The sequence below is a fragment of the Glycine soja genome, chromosome 18 (assembly GCF_004193775.1).
Source record: "Glycine soja cultivar W05 chromosome 18, ASM419377v2, whole genome shotgun sequence".
NCBI lineage: Eukaryota > Viridiplantae > Streptophyta > Magnoliopsida > Fabales > Fabaceae > Glycine > Glycine soja.
In genome coordinates, this window is record NC_041019.1 from 30,675,268 (window position 1) to 30,699,900 (window position 24,633).

General features: G+C 34.1%; 1 protein-coding gene across 1 annotated transcript; it reads right to left on the bottom strand.

Moving 5' to 3' along the window:
* Window positions 1-8,828: 8,828 nt before the first annotated feature.
* Window positions 8,829-11,948, bottom strand: LOC114397160. The gene is made up of 7 exons (XM_028359273.1): window positions 11,411-11,948; window positions 11,193-11,266; window positions 10,691-10,936; window positions 10,449-10,558; window positions 9,676-10,319; window positions 9,379-9,597; window positions 8,829-9,286 (listed from the first exon to the last, which is right to left on the bottom strand). The coding sequence occupies exons 1-7, from the start codon at window positions 11,946-11,948 to the stop codon at window positions 8,829-8,831; spliced, it is 2,289 nt and encodes a 762-aa protein (XP_028215074.1).
* Window positions 11,949-24,633: the final 12,685 nt, after the last annotated feature.

Sequence of the window (24,633 nt, forward strand, 5' to 3'; positions counted from 1 at the left end):
TAAATGACAATTAACAAAAAATGAACATAAAATACGTACCTACTACACAAGTGGCAATTAAATCTGAATCATGTTTCTCGTGATCTTATGTCATGGTAATATTCAAACATGCGTGTGGTCCACCCCATTGTGTGACTTTCTACGTATCTGTTTTTTTAGATAAAATTGCCCTCATATAGAAAGGGCAAGAACACTCTGCATTTTTATTCAAGCAATAAACCACATATGTAACATCCTAGAAATTTCTACCCGGAGTTTTCGGAAACGATGTATTTTGAATGATTATATATATATAAGTATTATTCAGTGCATATGCATATATGTTCTTGGTAGAAATAGGAGTAGTGGGGGCAAGATATGCGGGTTAGACTAATTAAGGAAGAGAAATCCATAACTGGGAGGTTATGGGTTAATTCCTAATTAATTAGTTTAAAAATCATCGTTTTGCGTGTGACTTAGAATTTAATGAAACCAACCTCTGAACCACGCTCGGGGTTTTATTATGAGCGTTTTGATATATATATTGCTTGCTTTCGAAAACTGGCCCCGACGGACGCAGAGAAACGCGAGGAACTGGAACCAGAGAAACGGCATGCAAACCGAGGCAGGATTTTAGCGTTTCTAAGGTCAGATTTTTCCCACTTTTGTGACTGAGTATGGGTCACAGTCAAAAAGGGAAAGTGGGCCCTTCTTGCTCCACTCAAATGGAGACATGTGGCATTGCTCAAATAAAATAATAGAAAAAGAGAAAACCCTTTATTTAAGACCAAAAAGCTTTTCTCTCTCCTCACTCAGCAAAACAGAAAATTTCAGACAGCCCTCTCTCTCCCTCACGTTGCCTTTCTTTCTCCCTCATTCTCCATTGAAGCTCCAAACAAAGCTTCAACCTTTGGTGCCCATTTCTGCTCCAAATCGCGAAAGGAGAGCATTTTTGGAGTCGTGAAGTGCGTGGCTACGAGTGGGACTTCGAAATTTCAGGTTTGGGTGGACTTCTTTCTCCTTTGATTTTCGTGGGTATGGGGTTTGGGGAGATATGATGAGTAGTCTTGCTAGGTTTCTACTGTGTGATGATTATTTGTGAAGACATTTGATGAAAACTTGTTGAAATTGCCATGTTTGAATGAATTAAACATACCCATTCTGTTTTATGGTTTTTGTGATGATGTTTGTGATGTTTATATGCTGAAATTGCTGATGGAAAACTGTTAGAGATGAAGGGTAGAACTAACCTAGGGTTAGAAAGTGAGAATGTGATGTTATGAGTGGAAAAAGAGTGAGGCTTTGAGGGTTGGAAGGCTAAGTCTGAATTCTGTGGTAAATGGAGGTTAAAGTGAGTTAATCCTAGCTTGAAATGTCATTTAGGACTTATGAGAAAGCTTGGACTGTGCTAGAGAGAACAACAAATGACCAAAGTGAACCAAGAGCCATTTCTAGGGCAAATTTGGGTGTTGAAGAGTCAAATTTTGATTCGGTGAGATTTTAGGTGTAAAACCAGTTTGAACAAGTCTAAATAGATGTTATGGACTGGTGTGAGGTGAGAGTTTGCTTCAAATTTACCTCATTCTAAATTTCACTTTTCAAACCTAGAAAACCCATTGAATGGAGGGGTGTTGGACACCTAGATCCTGTGTTGCTGTGCTTTAAAGCTTGACTTTGGTTTAGACATGATTGATACATGATTTGGGACTTGTAGGAATTGATTTGGGCAAGATTGGATGAGAGGAAGTGTGATTTTCGAAATCTGCACTTTGTGCAGATTTTTGCTGTGAAATTATGCAGCAGGATTTTGCACAAGTGCAGAAAAATCCATGTATTTGCTGGTTGTGGAAAGAGTAATGTAAAATGAGTTCTGGATGTTTACTAGTAGATCCCAACGGTCACAATGTAGGCTTATGTACTATAGACTTCCAGTAAAATTTTGGAGTCGATCCAACGGTTAACGAATTGGATCGAAGGAATTGTTACTGGGGTCTTTAAGTGAGAAAAGCTGTGATTTGGTTGGTGTTTTGGCAGAGTTTTCTGCCTTTGCTCTGTTTTGCTTGGCTGTGATAGCTGTGCTGTTTGAATGTTGTTTTGTTTGGATGTTGTGGAAGCTTGGGAGGATTGATGGGGACCCGGTGTTGAGAGAAACGAGGATATGGGCTACGTGGGAGTACGTGAGCTCAGTTGGAGGTGGGCAACAGGGGATGGTGGGTTTATGCGCGCATTGTGGATGTGGAAAACTTGTTGTGCACCACCGCCCGACCGCCACCTAGTACCACATGTGATGGGTACCCCATAATCCTACAAGCTTGAGATGAGGAAGTGTTGAAGGGTGAAACTTCCTGCTTTTATTGTTGACCACAGAGTGGTACCTGGAGATATGTCGCGGGGGTCAGGAGACCTTGGGGACGTCAGGTGGGGTGCTATTGCCCAAAACCAAGCTTGACCAATCCCGACCCACCCCGGGCATAGTCGGTCAGTGAGAACCTGTGATGTACCTAAACAGGCGAGCTCCTGGCAGTCAACAGATAAAAGGAACAAAGACCACAAAGCAAGGGGGCTTGTGGTGGCTGGCCAGCTGTGAATTTTGTGTGATATGTGGATTATGGCCTCTGGTAATCGATTACCAAGGGTTGGTAATCGATTACAAGGCTTAAAATTGATGACAGGAGGCTAAGATGGTCTCTGGTAATCGATTACCACGGGGTGTAATCGATTACCAGGCTTGAAAACGAAGTCAGGAAACTTAGGGAGCCTCTGGTAATCGATTACCAGCCTGTGTAATCGATTACACAGAGGGATGGGTCACTGGTAATCGATTACCAGGTATGTGTAATCGATTACACAGTGCATTTTTGCATATTTCATGTCCTGAGGCTGTGTAATTCAAGTTTAGCCTCTGGTAATCGATTACCAAGGCTGTGTAATCGATTACCAGAGATGAAAAGCCTTAAGATACCCTTCTTACTTGCATGTAAAGGTTTGTAGAAGTATTGTGTTGCGGCATGGTTAGATTCTTGTGAAAGAGTCTACCCCTTTCTTTTCTTTCTTGTAGATCGTGATGGCGGCGCAGCTAACCCATGATCGAGTGAGATGGAGTGTCTAGAGGGAGCTTGGGAGACCCTCGAAGGCAACACGAGGTGCTGATTTCGGGGCACCATTCAATTCACGGCTACTTCTTTGGTGCATCCAGATGAACCTGCACGGACGCTTCAGTGCACGGTGGAGTGGACAGTTTTTTTTTTGGATTAGTTTTGTATACTTTTGAGGGTGGGTGTATCTAGGACTGACTGTTAGGTTTACTCTTTTGTTTTTGTATGGGTAGACCTGATGTATAGGAATTTGATGATTGTATACATGTGACTGAAGCCACCACTATGGACACCTTTGCTCTGGATGACACTGTATTTTGTAAAACTCCCATATTTTGAACAGCTTTAAATGATGAAAGCATTTATGATCAATCTTGTTATTTGGAAAGAAAGCATTAGCAACTTTATTCGTAAAAGAGTTCATCGACTGTATTTTATCCTTTTATTTTCACGTGACGACCTAAAGTAATGGCTGGTATATTCTTCCTTTTGAAACAGCAAAATAAATTAGAGAATTATGAGCGGTAAGAAAGAAATGACTCCGAATAGAGTTGTGAAGTGGCCATTCAGGACTTTATAGTGAGGATTTTCCTTCTAAACCTAGTTATGGTGAAAAGAGAAAGAAATGAAAAGAAAAAGAAAAAGAAAATTTACCATGGTTTTTGTTATTTAAATTATTACTATTAAACCAGTCATTAATTTAGGGACGCCACAACATACTTGTTCGATTTGCTTTCAACAACTTTGAAACTTTGATGCACCTTCATAACATATTGTTTGACTGCATTTTTTACCGCATCTTTACTATCTAATTCCATGCCAACATATAATTCTTGGCCAACATTAAAGGTCGACGACATCTCCAAACCGCAAATGTCCTCCTCATCAGGATAACTCCAGTTGATATTGTTATAATGTAAAGCATCATTCCAAAATGGATTTTCAATTCGTTGTGCACCTAACTACTCAAAATAAAAAATCAAATCATACTTTTTTAGCATTAAATACAATTGTCATCAAATAATAAATGTATTGTCTAATTTTTTTATACAACAAATTATACCTTCTGCTGGGTGAACAATTCTTATTGGTTGAGGAATGTCGGTGACTTCATCGTCTGTATCAGATATACTGTCAACATTGTCATCTTCGTCTAAAGACTCTTCAACGTATGAGTTAGACACAACATAATCATCATCATCATCGTCTTCGTCAATATGTAAATTGCTCATATTTGTTGCCGGTTGTGTCTCATCATTAGATAAATAATTTCCACATGATGTAAGCGAATTTGCAGAATGAAACATTGAACCACCAGCGACATCCTTCTCTATGTACAATTTCAGAACTGACATTTGGTCTTGTTGTTTAAAACTTTCCAGCATCGTTTCAACGTTTTCGTCATCACAAATTTGCAAGGCAATATATTTTCCTGACACTAAAAATCTACAACTGATAGCAGAAATAATTTCATTATTTTGTAACTTTACCTTATCTCCAATTTTTTTCTTCAAAGCATTGAAACTCATTCCATGTTTAATCTGAATCGCTTTTTTACTGCCTTCAAATATGACACCATCATTATCTTCATATACCCTTCCATTGAAATACAACACTGTTATAACCGAATTCATCGTGTACCTACAAAAATAATATTTTAACACGTCAAATAAATTATAATTTCAAAATAAAACTTCAAAATAAAACTTTATTTTTAAAAAAAATAATAATTTCAAATCAATTTCACATTAAGACACTTTAAAAAAATTAACAATTTCAATGTAGTAATTTTAAACTAATCAACATGTAATTAAAATTATTAACTTTAAATAAATTTCACATCAACACACTTAAATAACACAAACGATTTTATAAAACTTTAAATCCAAACTAATAAAATGTAATCACAAAACATCTCTTTATTGGAACTTCACATTCAATTTCTCTTTTAAAAAAATTTAGTTAACTTCAAATTAATTTCATGGGACACACTTAAAAAAAATGAACAATTTCAAGATAGTCATTTTTAACACAAAATAAAATAATTCATGAACGAAGTTAGTATTATAAATAATTAATCTTAACATTAATAACTTTAAAATGGAAAAAGGTAATTACAAAATTACTACAAATATAGTAAAATATTTAACACTTTCAAGTTGAACGCTTATAAATTTTTAACACACCAACAAACCAACCTAATCTAATTAAAAAAATACTACAACTTCATATTAAAAAAAATTCATACTCAAAATACTTATTTAAATAAATATAATCTACAATTTTTTTTTATTCAAAGTTCAAACATTCATCAATTTTTAACACACTAATAAATTATCAACACCAACCTAATCTAATTAAAAAAATATTACAAATTTCATATTCAAAATATTTTTATTTTCACTCAAAATATTATCTTCAAATAAATATTGTTACACAATTTTTCTTTTATTTTTGACATTTAAACACACACTAACAAGCCTATCAAATATAAAAGCTAATTTAATTTTAAAATAAATAAATACTTTAAACGAAAAATAAGTTACAACCTAACAAAATAACTTTAAAAAATTATTTCATACCACACAATTTTTTTGATTGCCAAAGCCACGAAAACGAAACAAAAACAAGTTGAAAGGCACACGCAGTTGCAAAAAAATGAAGCAGATGAAGCAGTTGCAACAAAAGGGAAATCATGGGTATTTAAAGACCCTAAAACGCCAAAGGAGCTGGCGTTTTCAACTGGCCTCGCCAACACCAATGGCGCCTTCACCCTCTGCAAAAGCAGTCTGTTGCTACCTAGCCTGCTCTCATGAAAAAGCTAACGTAGGCCTAAAGCGCTGGTTTGACCAGCGACTCCACCCTGCATGGCCAAAGCGCTAGTGCAGGTGGCGATACCACTAGTGTCGCCAGTGGCAGAGGCTACACAGCCACGTGTCGCGTGCGAGAGTGACGCGCCATTCATGCTGGCGCTTTGCTTGAAAATTCCCATGCAGGCTACGTGAAAAACAGCACCTCTGGGGAAAATGTTTAGAAACAACCCTAGATTGGGAAATAGTTTCTAAAACAGACCTAAACTGGGAAATTTGCCACATATGCCTTTTGACCAGATTGAGACCGGTAAGTATGGTCTGGTTGCAGACTAGTGTCCTGGTTGGCTATCATGGGTTCATGACGCTGCTGCTTGGCAAATTAATCGTCCACATCTTACCAGCTTCGTTACACAAATTCTTCCTTGAGGTTAATAATGAAACGCCACTATTTTAATTAATTATTTTATTTAATTACCAACTTTTTTTTTGAGAAATATTTAATTACCAACTACGGAATAGTAATTCTATGAAAATTTTGGAGATCAAAAGCATTCACTTACATTCCAATTTTAAACCAACTCAATAGTGACTAAAACATACTAGGTTAAATTATAATTTTAATTCTCCAATAAATTTAAATATATAATTTCACTTACATAAAATAATTTTTTAAAATAGTTTATATATTAGTTTATGATTTTTTTAAAGTTATAATAAAATAAGAAAAAAATTGCATATATAATAATTTATTAGTTTATATTAAAATAAAAATTTGTAATAAAAATAAGTAAATGTAATATTCAATATTAAATATATTTAAATATTAAATATTTTATTTTAATTTATAAATTTTTATAATTTTAAAAAATTAATAATTCTTAAATAATGATATATCTAAAAACATATTTATAAAATTGATTAAAAATAAATATTTTAATGATTTATTATTTTACTTTTTAAATAAAAGATTGAGTTCAACTCTTACTAATATTTTTTAATTATTACTTTATTTGGTTTTTTGTCAGGTAAGAATTATATCAACTATTTACGTAAGTGTCATCCTATGAAATGACTAAAATAATTTATTTTAAAAAATAAGAAAATTAAATGTTAATTACAAATAGGAAATCATAATGGTGGATTTGAAATTATAGAGAGATTAAAATTGTAATTTAGCCAAAATCTTTAATAAAAAAAATAAGAAATAAGCTTAAAAAATCCAGATATGATGAAGCACTCCAAAGCTCTAGATCTAGATCCGTTGAAGGTTGGACGGTCGACGAAGCTCCAAATCTGGACTAGCAAAGCCTCACATTTGAGGTTCGAGAACCTTATGAAGCGTCTAGCCATGTGGGACGTTGAGTCTGATTCCGTGATTGGTTCCCTGCCCCTTGGTCGGTGCCGAGATCTATCACCAAATCTGGAGTAGAGTCGCACTATCGAGTTGAATGCCATCTACTCTACCCTTCTTGTTGTTTATGGTGGAATTGAAATCAAACCCATGTGTTTTTGGTTTGGCTACTCTTTGGAATCCGGATGATTGTGGTGCACCCAAAATCCCTTATGGGAGAAGAGTTTCTTTGTAGACACTAGAGAGACGCCCGTGCCGATGCACGGACTCATTCTTCTATTTGAATATTGATAAATGTGAAGTATGTCAAAATATATGTAGGGAAAGGAGACCATTAATTTAGGAATGTATTTGAAACTAACCTGATTGTATGATAGAATGTTTTTGATGGTGCTGGAAAGATTATGATGGTAACATCTTCTACGGAGTGGGAGACTATACAACATAGTGTTGATGTATACTGCAATATAAGAAATGGTATACTAATAAGCATAGTATATTGTAATCATATAATTAGAAATTGACAAAGTGAAAATGAAATGAACAATTAGTGTTTGATAGAAAATGAATTTTAATAATGAAAATGTACATGAAAAAAAAGGATTTGGGAAGCATACCATGATTATAAGTTTGAAAAAACTTTTTTGTATACTACATTAATGGTAGTATTTTTGGGAGTGCCTTGATTATCATGAATAAGAATGTGGAGCCCTTTTTTGCTTTGAACTCGTGAAAGTGCAACATATAACTGGCCGTGAGAAAAACTGGGGTTGGCAAATACAATCCAACATGTGCCAACGATTGTCCCTGAGATTTGTTAATTGTCATTGCAAATGAAACCATGAATGGAAATTGTCTTCTAATTAGCTTGAATGGCCTTGGTGAATCAGAAGGAGAAAGATTCATTCTTGGTATGTACGTTCTATGACCTATGTTGGGCCCAGTAATAATCGCCGCTTCAACAACACTTGAACCAAGTCCCTTAACAATAAGCCTAGTTCCGTTGCATAACCCATCAGCTTGGTCCAGATTTCGTAGTAGGATGATAGGCGTACCAACCTTGATTATGAGCTTGTGATTTGGTATGCCTGATATCTTCAATGAGTTTAGAAATTCAGCTGTTAGTACTCCAAATGCAGGACTGAGTAGTTCATCTGATTTGTCAACAGAATCAGCACTACAATACTCTTTCTCCTCACCAGGAATCAAAGACAGGACATAGTCATTTATTTTATCAACAACATCTTTTGTAAAGGCAAGGACAACTCTTTTTTGCAATAAATCGCCATTGCTGTAGTTGTGTAATATGTATGGATATGTTGCTTCAACAATTGCCTGGATAGGATCTTGAAAGTCCTTGATAAGAAACTCATTTGGGATGGTGATTTCACCATAACCATCATTTGGTTCTGCAAGTTTACCATCACCTATGTCTAGCAACCACTCAAAAAATTGTTTTAGTTCATCCAAGTTGGAATGGTCAGTAGGATTTGATTGCAACCACATATTTTTAGTCAGCTTTAGAATTTGACAATGGTTCCAAATGTAAAATGAATTTAGAGTTGCATAGACAATGTCAGAACGATTACCTCATGGCACAACAAGTAGAATTTGACAGAAATCACCACCAAAAACAATGACCTTTCCTCCAAAAGGATTGCCATTGTGCATGATGTCCTGTAAACTTTTGTCAAGGGCCTCAATACTGTATCTGTGACACATTGGAGCTTCATCCCATATGATGAGTTTTGTGATATGCAACAATTTAGCCAAATCACTCCCTTGATAGATATTGCATGTAGAATTTTTTGTTGCAGGGACAGGAATAGCAAACTTAGAATATGTTGTTCTACCGCCAGGCAATAGTATTGAGGCAATCCCACTTGAAGCTACTGTTAAAACAATGCCGCCAGTAGAGCGTATAGCAGATGATAAAGTTTTCCACACAAATGTCTTGCCTGTGCCACCATATCCATATAGAAAATAAACTCCACCTGATTGAGTTGCAACCACATGCATAATCTTATTAAAAATAGAAGCCTGCTCATCTGCATTTAGTAATGTATGAATGATTTATTATTAGTGTAAATTGTTGGGAATTCATATTGTGTTAGTAAAAAGTAAAAAATTTTGTAAATACCTGTTAGCCACTGGTAGCATTTGTCAAATTCGGCGGCCAATATGTCCCCGTCGTAAGCCAATTCATTGTAGATGAGATTATTTTGGTGCGTGTTGGCGGCATATCCTAGTGGGTATGGCATTGAAGGAAAATCTCGTAGGCTTTTCCTGTTGGCTTGCAAGAGGTTTTCAATTGTCGTCAAACAAAGATGCATTTTTTCTTTGTCTATTAGTTGGATGCCTATGGATAGTAAAAAATGACATTGTCAGTTATGAATAGTATGATTGATACGTATTTATTTAGGATTTATGAAATTACCTTGTCTTCTATGATTAAATACAATATCATCTGCCATCCATTGCCAAGTTTGTTTCCACACATATTCTGGCCTATCCATGGTATTCATAAATAGCAGCTTCACAAATAACTTCCTAAGATAGTGTGGAGTTCCCCAAGTGTTTGCTTCTCGTAAGGCACCAACAAATTCTTGATCACTTCCTAGAAAACCTTTTGCAAAGCATGCTTCTCTAAATGTATGATAGACAACATTTTCTACTGTTCTAATATCTTCGTAACATTGTGATCCTTTAGCAGAGGAAAGCATCATCCTCATGTAGACCAACTCTCCACTAGAAGGGGGCACCCAAATCAGCCTGCCAATAGTATTTCCTTGTTTCCTTGGTTTCCAGCATCTTTTTCGTGCATCATAAACAAATTTGGACACATATTCAGCATAAGTAAGATCTCGTCCATGATGGTATATTTTATTAGAATCCATCCAAGTTGTGAACATTGATTCTTTGATTGTACTCTTAGCCAGTACTGTGCCAATTTCTTCACTATCTTTCCAGTAAACAGGCTGTTGATTTTCTAGGTGGAAATAAAGACGTTCAACTGTCGGTGCATGCCCATGCATTGGGAATGCAAAAATCTTCCAACATGCTTCAAGAGCCGACACATACCTGGAGAATGAAAAATAAAATATGAACACATTATTTGTAGTAATTATTAATTTTATTAATTAGTTCATAACAAAGGGTTTTTTTGTCTATAGAAGAAATGCATTTAATGAGAAGATGATGGACACATACCGACAGTCAAGATAATGTTTAATTTCATCATGAACCTGATTGTGTGTGCCATCCTGGTTTTGGTCATTGACAATAGCTGTTGTAATCCGATCAGATCCTTTGTTGATGTACTTAAACAAATATTTTATTGAGGTACTTTGATTGCACTATTCCACATTTAGGTGTGTTCTATATTTGAGTAGCAAATGTGGACTATATGGGACAACAAATCGATTATCGAGATGAACACCCTGCTTTTGCACAGTCCGTCTGGTGTCTCTTCTTCTATAAACAGGAAAACCATCTTGGTCAACAATTGTGGCTGGCTGAAACTTTTTTGGGAAAAACCTGAAACACTTGCCATTGGCCATACATGGTGCCCTTTTATTAGCTAGTCCACATGGACCATGCATCATGTGGTTGTTGACAATTTGATACAATTCTGGATCTGTGTCCTTGTTTGGTATTTCAGCAGAAATTATGTTGTCAATGTCTTCTGGATTTGGATACTTATTTGAAGGATGCAAAAAGATTAAGATATGAGCATAAGGCAATCCTCTTTTTGCAACTCAATGGTGTAAACAACTGTATTACAAATAAAATATCAGTAGCATGATTAATAATGTATAATTCTAAGTATAATTGTAAAATTGGAATGTAAGCAAAAATTGATGTAGGTGGTAATTACTTACATGCAAGAATGGGACCAAATACATGTCCACTCTTAAGATCATGCATCAACTGGTTTAGTTTCATTTTGAATACCCGTGACACAACATCAGGGCAATCATGAGCTGTAAGATTTGACTTTGCAACTTGTCGTTGTATTTCTAGCCATGCTGGATTACACGTTAATGTCAAGAATAGATCAGGAAATCCAACATGGGCACAAATTGCCATCCTATCAAAATACAATTGTTGCATATATCTCAGACTACCAACGAACAAACTTGGTAGTATAATTCTCTTACCTTTTTCATTACCTTGGGTTAAGGGCTGATTATTACAGTCATTTAAATTGATGTACTTGTCAACTCGGAGTTCTTGTTGATGTTGTCTAACATAGTTTAGTTTTTGAGACTCAATCATACAATACCCATCAACAACCCATTGGTGAAGCAATCTTCTTGAATGAAGTATTGTTTGTGCTTCATTATCCCTTGATTGCATCCTGTAACAAAAATACTCACGCATGGTAACTTTGTTCCTCTTTGCAACATGGCTATGCGGATGATGCTTATGAAGAATGTTTGGTCTGTAGCCATCTTCACCGTGTGGGTACAAAAGAGGATATTGCAAAGGTAAATATGCAGGATGAAGTTCATTTATTCTTTGCAGCATGCCTATTTGCTTCTCAATGATGATATCTTTGTTATTTGCTGTATGCTTGTCACCAACAATTAAAGCAGCCACTTCAGAAGCATTTGGCAAATTATATAATCTGCCATCAGTTTGCCTATCACTAATGAGTTTTAGTTTCAGGTCACACACTGCAGAAGAGTCTAGTTTATCCCTTGCCATTCTGAATTTTTGTGCATATGGATTGTAGGTATCTAGCATATTCTTGATACCAATTATAATGTCTTCATCAACATTATTTTTTATACTGGACATAGACAATTGTTAACGATAACCATTCTTAAAAAAATATATAAATTTAAATTTAAATAACTATAAAGGTGGCATTAGATTAATCGAATGTTTACACTTACGGGTATTGTGAAAGCCTATTGTTGACTTCGTTCTCCGTGTCATAAATATATAGTTGTGCAAACTTTGGTGAGTTATCCGGCATAGGTAGGAGGCTTCCAATAAGGTGATGCGATTGACCATGTATGCGCAATGTAGGAGGACCTCTTCCAGTACTATAGGATGTGCCTACTTTGACACCAGGAGATGTGAATGCAAACATTAGGTTGTATAAACGTATGTTTTGCTGGAATTTCTTAGCTTGTGAGTCTCTGCTGTCAAAGAGTAGTTGCCGCAAGGGTTGCGGAGCATCATGTAGTATTGGCAGTTGTATTTTACCATCACCACAACATAATGAAAACTTTGGATTTTTTGTCTGTTTATCTTTGTTAATCCTCTCATCATACCACATCTTCGCTTTACATTGCTTGCATTGCCAAATAGGATCTCCAATATCCTTGTAACCTGCACCTACATGTAAATGCAGAAATTTAGACATGGTATTACATTGTCAAAGGTAATGAAGGACAATACAACATAATTTGCACAGTGAATGTAAAAACCGGTATTTTCATTGTCATATGGTGCTTCAAGATTGTCATCATAATCGGTATGAGCAAAATCCTCAGTTGCTATGTCGTCAAATGAATAATCTATATAGCACATACATAGTCAGCAATTAAATACAAATAGTTGAATATTTAAAAATGTTGTAATTAACATAACAACATATTACCTGTAACAATGTCTCCCTGTGTTATATCGAGTTCGTCATCAGTGTCATGCGAGATGTGCTCTATTAGTTTGGAATTGAATATTGTGTATCTACCTGAATTTATATGTTGAGAAGTCATCCCAATTTAAGTAGGTCGACAACCTGTAGTTGTATGTGGTTCAATACATGGTGATGAATTAAGGGTTGACATAGTTATATTCTCTTTCCCAAACTTGGACAACAAATTCCTCTGTATCGAAGATGCATTGAAGGTACATGAATTCACAAAATTTTTTGGTCGAGTTTCAAATTGCCTTGTAAAATCTTGTTGTTTTTGATTCGCAGTCAAAGTGCTTTTTGATAATGGTGTAGACTGTGTATGTGGTAACGCACTGTCTACAAAAGGGTGTGTTTCACATGGTGAGGTACGTCTACGCTTTTCTGCACCAATAATTGTGATACATGCATAAATATTTATAAAATAAGTACAAATTAAAAGAATATTTAAATGTATTGTTACCACTATGTAAATCTGGATTTGGAGTGGCAAAGCTTTGTCTTCTTTGTTGCAAAATGTGTTTTCTATGTTTCCTCCGTTGAACAAAATTTTCCATTTAACCTTTTCGTAATGAATAAGTTTTACAATATTGTGTCAGAGCTTCATAATACAAATGTCAGATAAACATACTCAAATACCATTACCTAATATGCATGCCATACATGTACATCCATTAGTGGACAATAATTAATGTAAAGTATAATTTATTGCATTAACATAAAAAGCTTACTTGGCAGTTAGCAGTAGAAGTAAGTGATGTGGTGTTGTTGTTTAGCAACTTCACTTTTGGTTCCTCATTTATGAATAGATGCATTTTAGATGGTGGTGAATGTGAGTGAATGTTGTTGAAGATGGGAGACTAAGGTTATGAATTATTCTCCATTAGTATTCTGCACTAAAGTTGTTAAACAAAAAAGAAGAAGTGGTTTCGATCCATTGGCACTAATTTGTGGAGTTTTCTTTTCCTCCAAGCCTGTCATCAAAGATTGTGTGCCCCTCACGCTTGTGTCAATCAGACCCACAGTACACAACAGTACTGGTTATTAATTGCTCCATTAAATGTGATTGTAGCCTTTATTGATATGCACGCAAATGTCCTGGGAATTTGTACTTTTGATTTGACAAACGGGAAAAGTTGCTGCATTTGTGATATCTTTTTAAATATTTAATTTATTAATATGCATCGATATTTCTTAAAAAAATTCAGAGTAGATTTTTTTTTATAAAATATATTTTATAAATATTCACAATAGTTAAAGTGGTATATATTAGTCATCGTATTTAATGTAAGTAGGTAAAATTAAAAATCTGTTGGTGTTCAAACAGAATGATTAATAAGACTAAAAACAAGATTCATCGTACCCATTACATTGTTTCAGGACTAAAAATTCACTTAATTAACAAACATTGGTAATATTAAGCAATTAGGAATAAATATCATATTAATCAACTAACATCAAATACCTTATTCAAACATGTAAAGGCATAAATATAGCAACTAAGTAAATTCATAATCAATAGCATCCAAATCTTAAGCGAGTTTGTTGTTCATAAAACTTACATTACAAATAATAAATTGCCTGGTTCCCCAAGGGAATATTAAAATGGTTATAAATATTACATGATTACTAAATAAAATATCAAACAAAGTTACAAATATTTTAAACCAAAATATTAAAGGCTAGTGCATTCTGAACATAAATAATCACGGGGAGTCATCCTCGTCCTCGTCCCACACAGTTTGCTTTCTGGCAATGACCTCCCAAAGAAGTTGATTCGGCCTGAAATAAAAGACAACTTCGTCACCGGCCATCAAATCATTTTCTGTTAAGAATTGGAACCATGGCTCAGCAAAACATTGAAGCCCATTATGCATACTCAACTTCCAAAAGTGACGATGCCCACGAACACCAAGGACAGTAACATACTCGTCTCCTGCATTAACATAACCCACAGCATCGAGTGGCAGTACCTACATTGGAATGAAGCTAGTCAGTAAATATTTAAAAGGTATGATATTAGAAAACAAAAAAAACTTCATATGACCAAACTGTTACCAATGGATAAAGTCTAACAATCATGCGATTGTCGACATCCACAGTAAACACATATTCTCTGGTAGAATGGACAGGCCTGCCACATGTCTGTGCATGCAGTGGCGGTGAGAAGTAGATATCAAACTTTCAATTCTTGTCTGGCGCACCAAATGTGATCATCACACCTTCATATATTCCCATATCCCTCCTGAAGTGTTTGAGACCATCAGCAATGTAGACTCGGTTACTAAATTTTCTAACTCTTATATGGTGCTTCTTTCCATTGTAGTCCAACACCACATAATTTGGGTAATCTGGAGCCCATTGTTTATGATAAACAGAGGGTACCTCAATGATATTCTGGAAGTAAAGACCTAAACGTGTTATTGATTTATATGGGATCATGTAAATATTTCAACATATATTATTTTTTTGTGGGATTAAAAGAAATGGATAAATATCATAAAGGATGGCAAATACTAACCCTGTCAACATGAAATACGGCCTTAAATTGGTATGTCATACCGGATGCGAATAACATAGGTGGGTCCTGAATGGCATAACCAAAATGCAAGCAAATAAAATAATTTAATACAAACAAATAATGAAACATAACAATAGGTATACGAAGGTACTGACGAAAATGATCAATAAATACCGTTAATGTTCCGAATACAATCCTTAATATTCAATAGCGGTTGCAAAAAAATGTAGTGAATCATGCACACGCGGGATTATAAGGCAATACAAACAAAAATAATGGTTCATTACAACAAACCTGCAAATCAGAATAGAAAAATACGCTATACGAAGGCACAACAAAATATATGTACTTGGGTTTGTGTTTGGAAGACATTTTTTAAAAACATGTAACCAAAGATGGACCAAAAACATATAAGAAGTATCACACAAATAATAGGAAAAGACATAAATCTTACAGCCATATTTTGTAAATCTGCAGACTGAACATGATGAATATCGTAGTCAACAGTGTTACAAACATCAACATCATGTAGTCTATAAAGGGCATATAACATACATATAACATATAATAACCATACAAAAAGGAGGGAAAAGTAAAATACACTAACAACATTGCAAGGATTAGTGATGAACGAATGTTGAACATATACAAATGAGAAGGAAAAGAGGAACGATGGAAAAACATATACAAAGTAAAGACAAAGGATGGAAAAGTTAAAGAACTTACGACATTGGAGGTGGTTGATGATTGTGTACTCATATTGTTAAGGGTTGTATGATGTTCTTTGAGAAATGACATAAGAAATGTGGATAATTGTTGGTGGTGGTTTGATATACTTCACGTTTTGTAATTATTATTATTGAATGAAAATGAACGGAGTTTAATAAATACATAACCTACTTGGCATAACAGTTATTGCTTATTCTCACCGATTTTTAAGTGACGTCTCTTCAAATATACTACTATTTTAATACTATTTAATAGCGCGACTATCAACAGTTAATTAACAGTTCATAATAATAAATGTTTTCTTAATTATATAAACTAAATTAATATATTTAATACTGCTGATGTGTATTAGTTGGGAGGCTTTTACACTTCCCCGTAATAATAATGATTACCTTTCTCACCCCTCAATAATGATTAGACCACTACAACTTTCGACACATATATTGTGCATTGGGAATTTGCACCTGCTCACATTTGTACTTTATAACTGGTCAATTAATTACCATGTACTGATCTATATCTAAATTGTACCCATAAGACTTATTATAGCTATAAGCCCATGATCCTTTTGATGGCATCGAGCATACCTGTGTATATGTACTATTTCCAAGATGATCCTTTGGCCGGATTTTGTAAATGAGTATACGTTACCTTCATAAGTACGTCAGCATGATATGTGAAGCTTTGAATCCTACATTTGTACTTGAAAACCTGCAAGTAAATAAAAGTATCACATTCTGTATTCCATATTAAAATTATATATTAAAATAATAATACTCAACTTTTGGTTACGAAAATAAAAGACATAACATAAAATGTTCTGAATAAACGAATTCAAATCTTAGGACAATTTTAACTTAAAATTGTAATACAATGCATAAAACCCTTCAAACACCTGCATGTAAATAAAAGTATGACATTCCATATTAAAATTATATACTAAAATAATAAAACTCAAGTTTTGTTTACGAAAATGAAAGACATAAAATTTACTGAACAAATTGATAACACAAATTTGAATTTGACAACAATGTTAATTTCATTTTAATACAATGCATAAAACTATTCAAACACAACACAAAACGTTGAATGATTTCAGTAAAATTTCAAGAACAATTAAAATACATTAATGTTTGGTATTTTAATATGAATCTTATATCCGCATTTCATTATGAACAATTTTAAAGTTATTATTTTGTTATTATCATATTCTACATTAACTATTTTATAAATTAACTCAAGGTTGATGCTGGCATAAGTTGTAACATTCATACAATTCATTCTTCATACATCGGTAATTAAACTTGTTCCACATCACAAAATACATCATAATGATGACCTAATTGTTCAAACCAAAAGGTATGACATGTCAAACATAACATACATACATCACTTAAAAAGTTACAATTTTTTAAATCTAAATAACAACTAATTACTCAGCTTTTATATGCTTGTTGGTCGATAGTTCATATGTTGCGAAGTCGTCACTATCAAACTGTCTACTTCCTTGTTGATCGGACGTTTTTTTTGCAGGAGTTACAAAGGCAGCATTTCCAGGATCATATTCAGATGACTGTGACAATGAAGGTTGTGTAACAATACATATATTATTAGTAAATAACAATTATTAGTAAATAACAATACAATAATAATTAAAGTGATTCCCGATAAAAACAAATAATGTAAACAAATAAATAAAATGTCTACTTGTTGCTTATACATTGTTCATCCTACAAGTAAGAATAGATTGATAAGAATTTTTTTTTTTAACATCTACGGATTACACTGACATGGACAAATTATTATTACCTGTAGACCTAGTGTGGATATCACTGACTGTATATGATGTTCCTGTTCACTAAAATCAAACACGGATGATTGGTGCATTTGTATACGGTGTTTGAATCTGACAACCCAAGTTTTACCCAACAATTGATCAACACACGCAGGGAACACCTTGATCTCATCATCACTCTACAAATAAAAAACCATTTTAAATACACATTTGTGTTCATTGATCATTTTGTAATATAATTGTAATATAAATAACTTACCGCAATCAACTCTTGACGACATTCATTTGCAGTTTTACCAAATATTTTGATACATACTGCATCCCAAAAATGGAAGTTCGCCTTCTCCCCATTCTATTCCATCTTGACAACTAACTTATACATAGACCAACAAAGCATTGTTACAGAAAACAGTGAATCTGGATGACTTAAAGAACAGAAATTCGAATAACTATTCAATTTGTATTCGGCGAAAAATAAATGTTACCTTGGAATAGTGTGAGTAACATGATTCTGGCACGAATGGCAGGCTGCACCTATTTTTAATGGATCAAAAGTGGTAGTACAGTATGGACAATTGTCATAATTCCATGGTGTATCAATCATCACCTCATCGACAGTGCCCACAGTCAAACAGTAACAGTCCTAAATAAGTTTAATTCATTTTGAAAATTTATAAGAAATTAGAAATATCATAACAAAGTCCTCGGCTAACTATACATTAAGTTCATCACAAATTGATAATATCATAACAGATTAATTTCATAAAATGAATATAATAATAATCTAAAAACAATGCCTTTAATAATAAATAAGAATACTTAAAAATGATAATGACTCTCATCATTTTAAATTAACAACAGTTAATAGACTTACCTGTCGCAAAGTCTTTATTTCACCAAAGCTCACTATTTGAGCATTATGCAAAAACTTATCTTGGCAATACTGGGTAGACTGTGACTGAGAAACACCACCCTCATCATCTAGACCGCCAATATAAAATGGCACACGTAAACTGCATCAATGAACAATATAAATGTATACCTGTACCAAACTGCTTAATAACCCAGCAAACAAATTCAAATCATTCATTGTACCTATCATGGAATTGTTGGATTTCTACAATGTTACCATTCACATAAAACTTCGAACCATGCTTTATATTCTGTACACTGAGGGGATACTTGTCTGCAAAAAATATAACACGTATAATGCATTCATAAATTGAAGTCAACAATGAAACATTTAATAAATGGTGAACGACTTAATACTGACCCTTGGGTTCTTTGATCTTAGCAAGGGTTAGCATAACAACCAATGGCTTTTGCACAAAATGGTTTTTCTCAATAGCATCATCCAGCTGAAGAGCATATTCCTCCCACACAATCATGATGATCCCAGCATGACTATAACATAACAAAACATATACATACATGTTGTGTCTCAATTGGGGTAGAATGACAATGTTAAATTTGATTACAGATCACAGAATACTACAGAGGTGGATTAAAATTAAAAGGACCTGTTGTCTCTCAACTTGACAGTCACTCTATATGCAAGATTAACTGTTTTGCGTTCAATCACTTCAGCAATAACACCCACAATATCTATTTACATTGCAGACACAGTAATGCTAATTACGTTAAATATATTCATACCAACTAATGATGCGTACAACAATGATGCCTACCAAAAAAATAAATTGCATACCAACTAAAGTATCAGGTTTTGCAACGCCTAAAATTATATCAGCAAATGAAGTAATGGCATGAACAATAGGAGGAATCTCAGGTCTGTCCACCTCTTTGACAGACGTTGTCTTCACAAAATAAACCAAATATTTAATTGCACTCACATTGTAGTTAGAATGAGTATCAACAACCTTCACGTTCTGAATAACATATGCACCACCACAACGCAACTTGGGCTCAAATTCAGGGAACAATTTTTGCCATAGAGTTGCCCCAATCTTTGTACCCCGCAACAAATACAAATGACACTTGTCAGTTAACTAAAGATGAAAAACTTGTTAAACTAAACAACATTTAAATTACAGTATGGTCCATCAACACCATCTCAATGGATTGTTGACCATTATGTTTGTTAAGACGCCACATATAAGTTATTCGCACGACTATCTTCCAAGTACCTTTCTTTGTATGCAGTTCACATAGGAGGTTTTCTTTGCGAGACATGACTACAAAGAAATTTATGTCAAGCATTGAACAAATAAAAGAGGATTGAAAAAATAAATAAGGAAAGAACAAAACTGCTGGTTTTGTCTTCGGCTTCTTGGTTATTCTCCGCCAACAGACAGCCAAATTAAAGAGTATTGAACAAAAATGAGGGTAGACAAAATAAATGAAAACAACAACAAAAAGTACTAAAACATGCACATGCAACATCAACAAAGGTCCAACCCTTTGTCTTCATGGCATACACCAATAAAGAAGTGAAAAAACCAAACATACCAAACCAAGCCAAACAAAAACGAAAACCAAAACACAACAAATCTGGGTTTAGGAAACGATAACATAATGATAAAATGCCCAAAGGTCTAACCTTTTGTTTCGTTGTCCTGCAAAAAGTTAAGAATAAAACAAAAACGTATTTACTGATAAACATGCATCATCTAAAATGGTTCACAGACAAAAATAACCCACCAAAAAACTCATATACCTTAACAAAAATGCATACACCGATTTACAAAAACGCATACACCGATATACAAAAATGCATACACCGATAAAGCAGTAAAAAAACCAAACATACCAAATGTAAATGTATGTATACATGATTTTGATGATGTCAAAAGAAGAATCAAATAAGACTCATTTGCTTCAAAATTAATACAAGATTGTTTCAACAAACAAAGTCTTGATTCAAGATTTCTTCAAGATCAAGCCTTGCCTCAAAACAAAAAGGTTTCAAGTCATCCAAGGCACATGTAATCGATTACCAATATGCTGTAATCGATTACCAGAGAGGATTTTCAAGGAATATTGCCAACAGTCACATCTTATCATTTGGTTTTTGAATAGCCATCAAAGGCCTATATATATGTGTGACTTGGGATGAAATTGGCAGAGAGTTTTTCTGGTCCAAAATATCTTATCCTCTCAAAAGAAAATGAGAGAGATTCTAAGAGAACTTCATTGCCAAATGCTCTCTCAAGAACTCTTGGGAAAACACTTGTAAATCTATTAAGAGTTCATCCATGGATCTTCATTGTAATATTCTTCTCTTTAAATCTTGAAGATTTTAATGATATCAAGAAGAATTTGCTTGAGAAAGGGGGAGAATGTAAATCATGCAAGCTTTGATGATGTCGAGAAGAAATCACATGTTTGTCATCATCAAAAAGGGGGAGAATGTAAATGTATGTATACAAGATTTTTGATGATGTCAAAAGAAGAATCAAACAAGGCTCATTTGCTTCAACATTAATACAAGATTGTTTCAACAAACAAAGCCTTGATTCAAGATTTCTTCAAGATCAAGCCTTGCCTCAAAACAAAAAGGTTTCAAGTCATCCAAGGCACACGTAATCGATTACCAATACATGTAATCGATTACCAAGGCACATGAAAGTGTGTAATCGATTACACATCATATGTAATCGATTACCAGAGACTCTGAACGTTGGGAATTCAAATTTTAAATGAAGAGTCACAACTGTTCATGAAAAACAATTGTGTAATCGATTACACCAATGCTGTAATCGATTACCAGAGAGGATTTTCAAGGAATATCGCCAACAGTCACATCTTATCATTTGGTTTTTGAATGGCCATCAAAGGCCTATATATATATATATATATATATATGTGTGACTTGGGACGAAATTGGCAGAGAGTTTTGCTGATCCAAAATATCTTATCCTCTCTAAAGAAAATGAGAGAGATTCTAAGAGAACTTCATTGCTAAATGCTCTCTCAAGAACTCTTGGGAAAACACTTGTAAATCCATTAAGAGTTTATCCATGGATCTTCATTGTAATATTCTTCTCTTGAAGAGAGAATTCTTCTTCCATTCTTCTTATTCAATGAGATTGGCTAAGAGACTACGAGTCTCTTGTTGTAAAGCATCTGAACACAAGGGATGGATTGTCCCTGTGTGGTTCAGACTTTGTAAAAGGATTTTACAAAGATAGTGGAAATCTCAAGTGGGTTGCTTGAGTACTGGACGTAGGCACGGGAAGTGGCCGAACCAGTATAAACCTGTGTTTGCATTCTCTCTTCCCTTATCTCATTTATTTCATTGCAATCAATTTTGCCTTGCATGTTTAAAGAACATTATTAAATTGATTGTTGTTGCTTCTTCTGCATTCTAAGTCTATCCCTCTTAAGATTATTGAGGCCACAAGGTCCAACAAGTGGTATCAGAGCAGGATTCTTGTATAAAGTTTAAAAACTTCAAGAATAGATATGGCCTCATCCAAATTTCCATTTCCTGAGGGAAATTCTATCAATAGGCTCTTATGTTCAATGGTGAGTGTTATCATTATTGGAAAACCCGAATGCAGATTTTTATAGAAGCCATAGATCTAAAGATATGGGAAGCCATTGAATTTGATTCCTTTATTCCTACAATGGTAGAGAGAAATGCAACTACATAAAAAAAAACTAGAAAAGAAAGAAGATGATGATGAAAGAAGAAAGAAGAAGATTCCTCTTTAGCCCCAAAATGATGAGCGCGATCAACTTGGGCACATGAGATTCAATTGTCTTGTGTTTAAAAGAAGAATGGAAAAATCCGACAAGATGAATTTCAAAGAGAAGAAAGAAAAGAAAGGATACATCACTTGGGAAGATAATGTCATAAATTATTCAAGTGATTCAGAGAAGAAAATTATAAGTCTGGGTATCATGATGAAAGACTATGAAAACGGAGAAGAGCAAAGTCGATATATTGATAGCAATTTCTCCAAACACATGGCATGCATCAAAGTTTATTCATATTTCTCCCCAAGATAAGTGGATATGTGATTTATGAAGATAACAAACAAAGGCCACATTTCTCCCCAAGAAAAGTGAATCTCAAGAAAAGCGAATATATGATTTATGAAGACAACAAAGGCCACTTGATCAACAAGCCCAACTAGTAATATCAAATGATACCAACAGGTCACTTGTCCTTGATTGATTACTTTTGATGCTTGTTTTCTACTTGAGTTTAGATTGGCCTTGATGATTGATTGATTGTGTTTTTTGATTGATGTGTTTGTTTTTGCTTGATTGATATTCAATGTTTGTTAGTTTGATTGATTGATTATATTTTATAATTGATTAATTGTGGTTGCTGATTGTTTTTGATTGAGTTTTGATTGTCTTTGATAATTGTTTTTTATTGTGTTTTGTTGATTTCTTTTGATTGTATATCTGATTGATTGTGTTTGATTGTGTTTTTGATTGATGTGTTACTATACTTGTTTTTGCTTGATTAAATATTGAATGATTGTTTTAATGCCTTTTGGTATTACTTGATTCTCATACATTGCAACAAGTGGTAACATTTTTCTCCTCTCTATTCATGATTTGTTTTTGATGTTGACAAAGGGGGAGAGAAAGATAAAAGATAAAATAGTAAGGAAAAATTATCTATTTTTTATGAGACAACTTTTTATACATGAAAAGTTGGAAATCTTCAATTGTCTCATATAAGCAATCATTGTAAAACCAAGGGGGAGTAAACTATATGCGAATAGATATTTTCTTTGTTGTTGCTCCTAACCAACAGGTGATTGTCATCATCAAAAAGGGGGAGAATGTAAACCATGAAGATTTTAATGATATCAAGAAGAATTTGCTTGAGAAAGGGGGAGAATGTAAATCATGCAAGCTTTGATGATGTCGAGAAGAAATCACATGTTTGTCATCATCAAAAAGGGGGAGAATGTAAATGTATGTATACATGATTTTGATGATGTCAAAAGAAGAATCAAACAAGGCTCATTTGCTTCAACATTAATACAAGATTGTTTCAACAAACAAAGCCTTGATTCAAGATTTCTTCAAGATCAAGCCTTGCCTCAAAACAAAAAGGTTTCAAGTTATCCAAGGCACATGTAATCAATTACCAAGGCACATGAAAGTGTGTAATCGATTACACATCATATGTAATCGATTACCAGAGACTCTGAACGTTGGGAATTCAAATTTTAAATGAAGAGTCACAACTGTTCAAGAAAAACAATTGTGTAATCGATTACACCAATGCTGTAATCGATTACCAGAGAGGATTTTCAAGGAATATCGCCAACAGTCACATCTTATCATTTGGTTTTTGAATGGCCATCAAAGGCCTATATATATGTGTGACTTGGGACGAAATTGGCAGAGAGTTTTGCTGATCCAAAATATCTTATCCTCTCAAAAGAAAATGAGAGAGATTCTAAGAGAACTTCATTGCCAAATGCTCTCTCAAGAACTCTTGGGAAAACACTTGTAAATCCATTAAGATTTTATCCATGGATCTTCATTGTAATATTGTTCTCTTGAAGAGAGAATTCTTCTTCCATTCTTCTTATTCAATGAGATTGGCTAAGAGACTACGAGTCTCTTGTTGTAAAGCATCTGAACACAAGGGATGGGTTGTCCCTGTGTGGTTCAGACTTTGTAAAAGGATTTTACAAACATAGTGGAAATCTCAAGTGGGTTGCTTGAGTACTGGACGTAGGCACGGGAAGTGGCCGAACCAGTA

Coding starts and splice junctions, on each gene's coding strand:
- LOC114397160 (XM_028359273.1), bottom strand. CDS start 11,948: ATGGCAAGGGATAAACTAGACTCTTCTGCAGTGTGTGACCTGAAACTA. Junction 10,320..10,448: donor AAACATTATCTTGACTGTCG/GTATGTGTCCAT, acceptor TTCATTCTCCAG/GTATGTGTCGGCTCTTGAAG. Junction 9,598..9,675: donor ATTTAATCATAGAAGACAAG/GTAATTTCATAA, acceptor TACTATCCATAG/GCATCCAACTAATAGACAAA.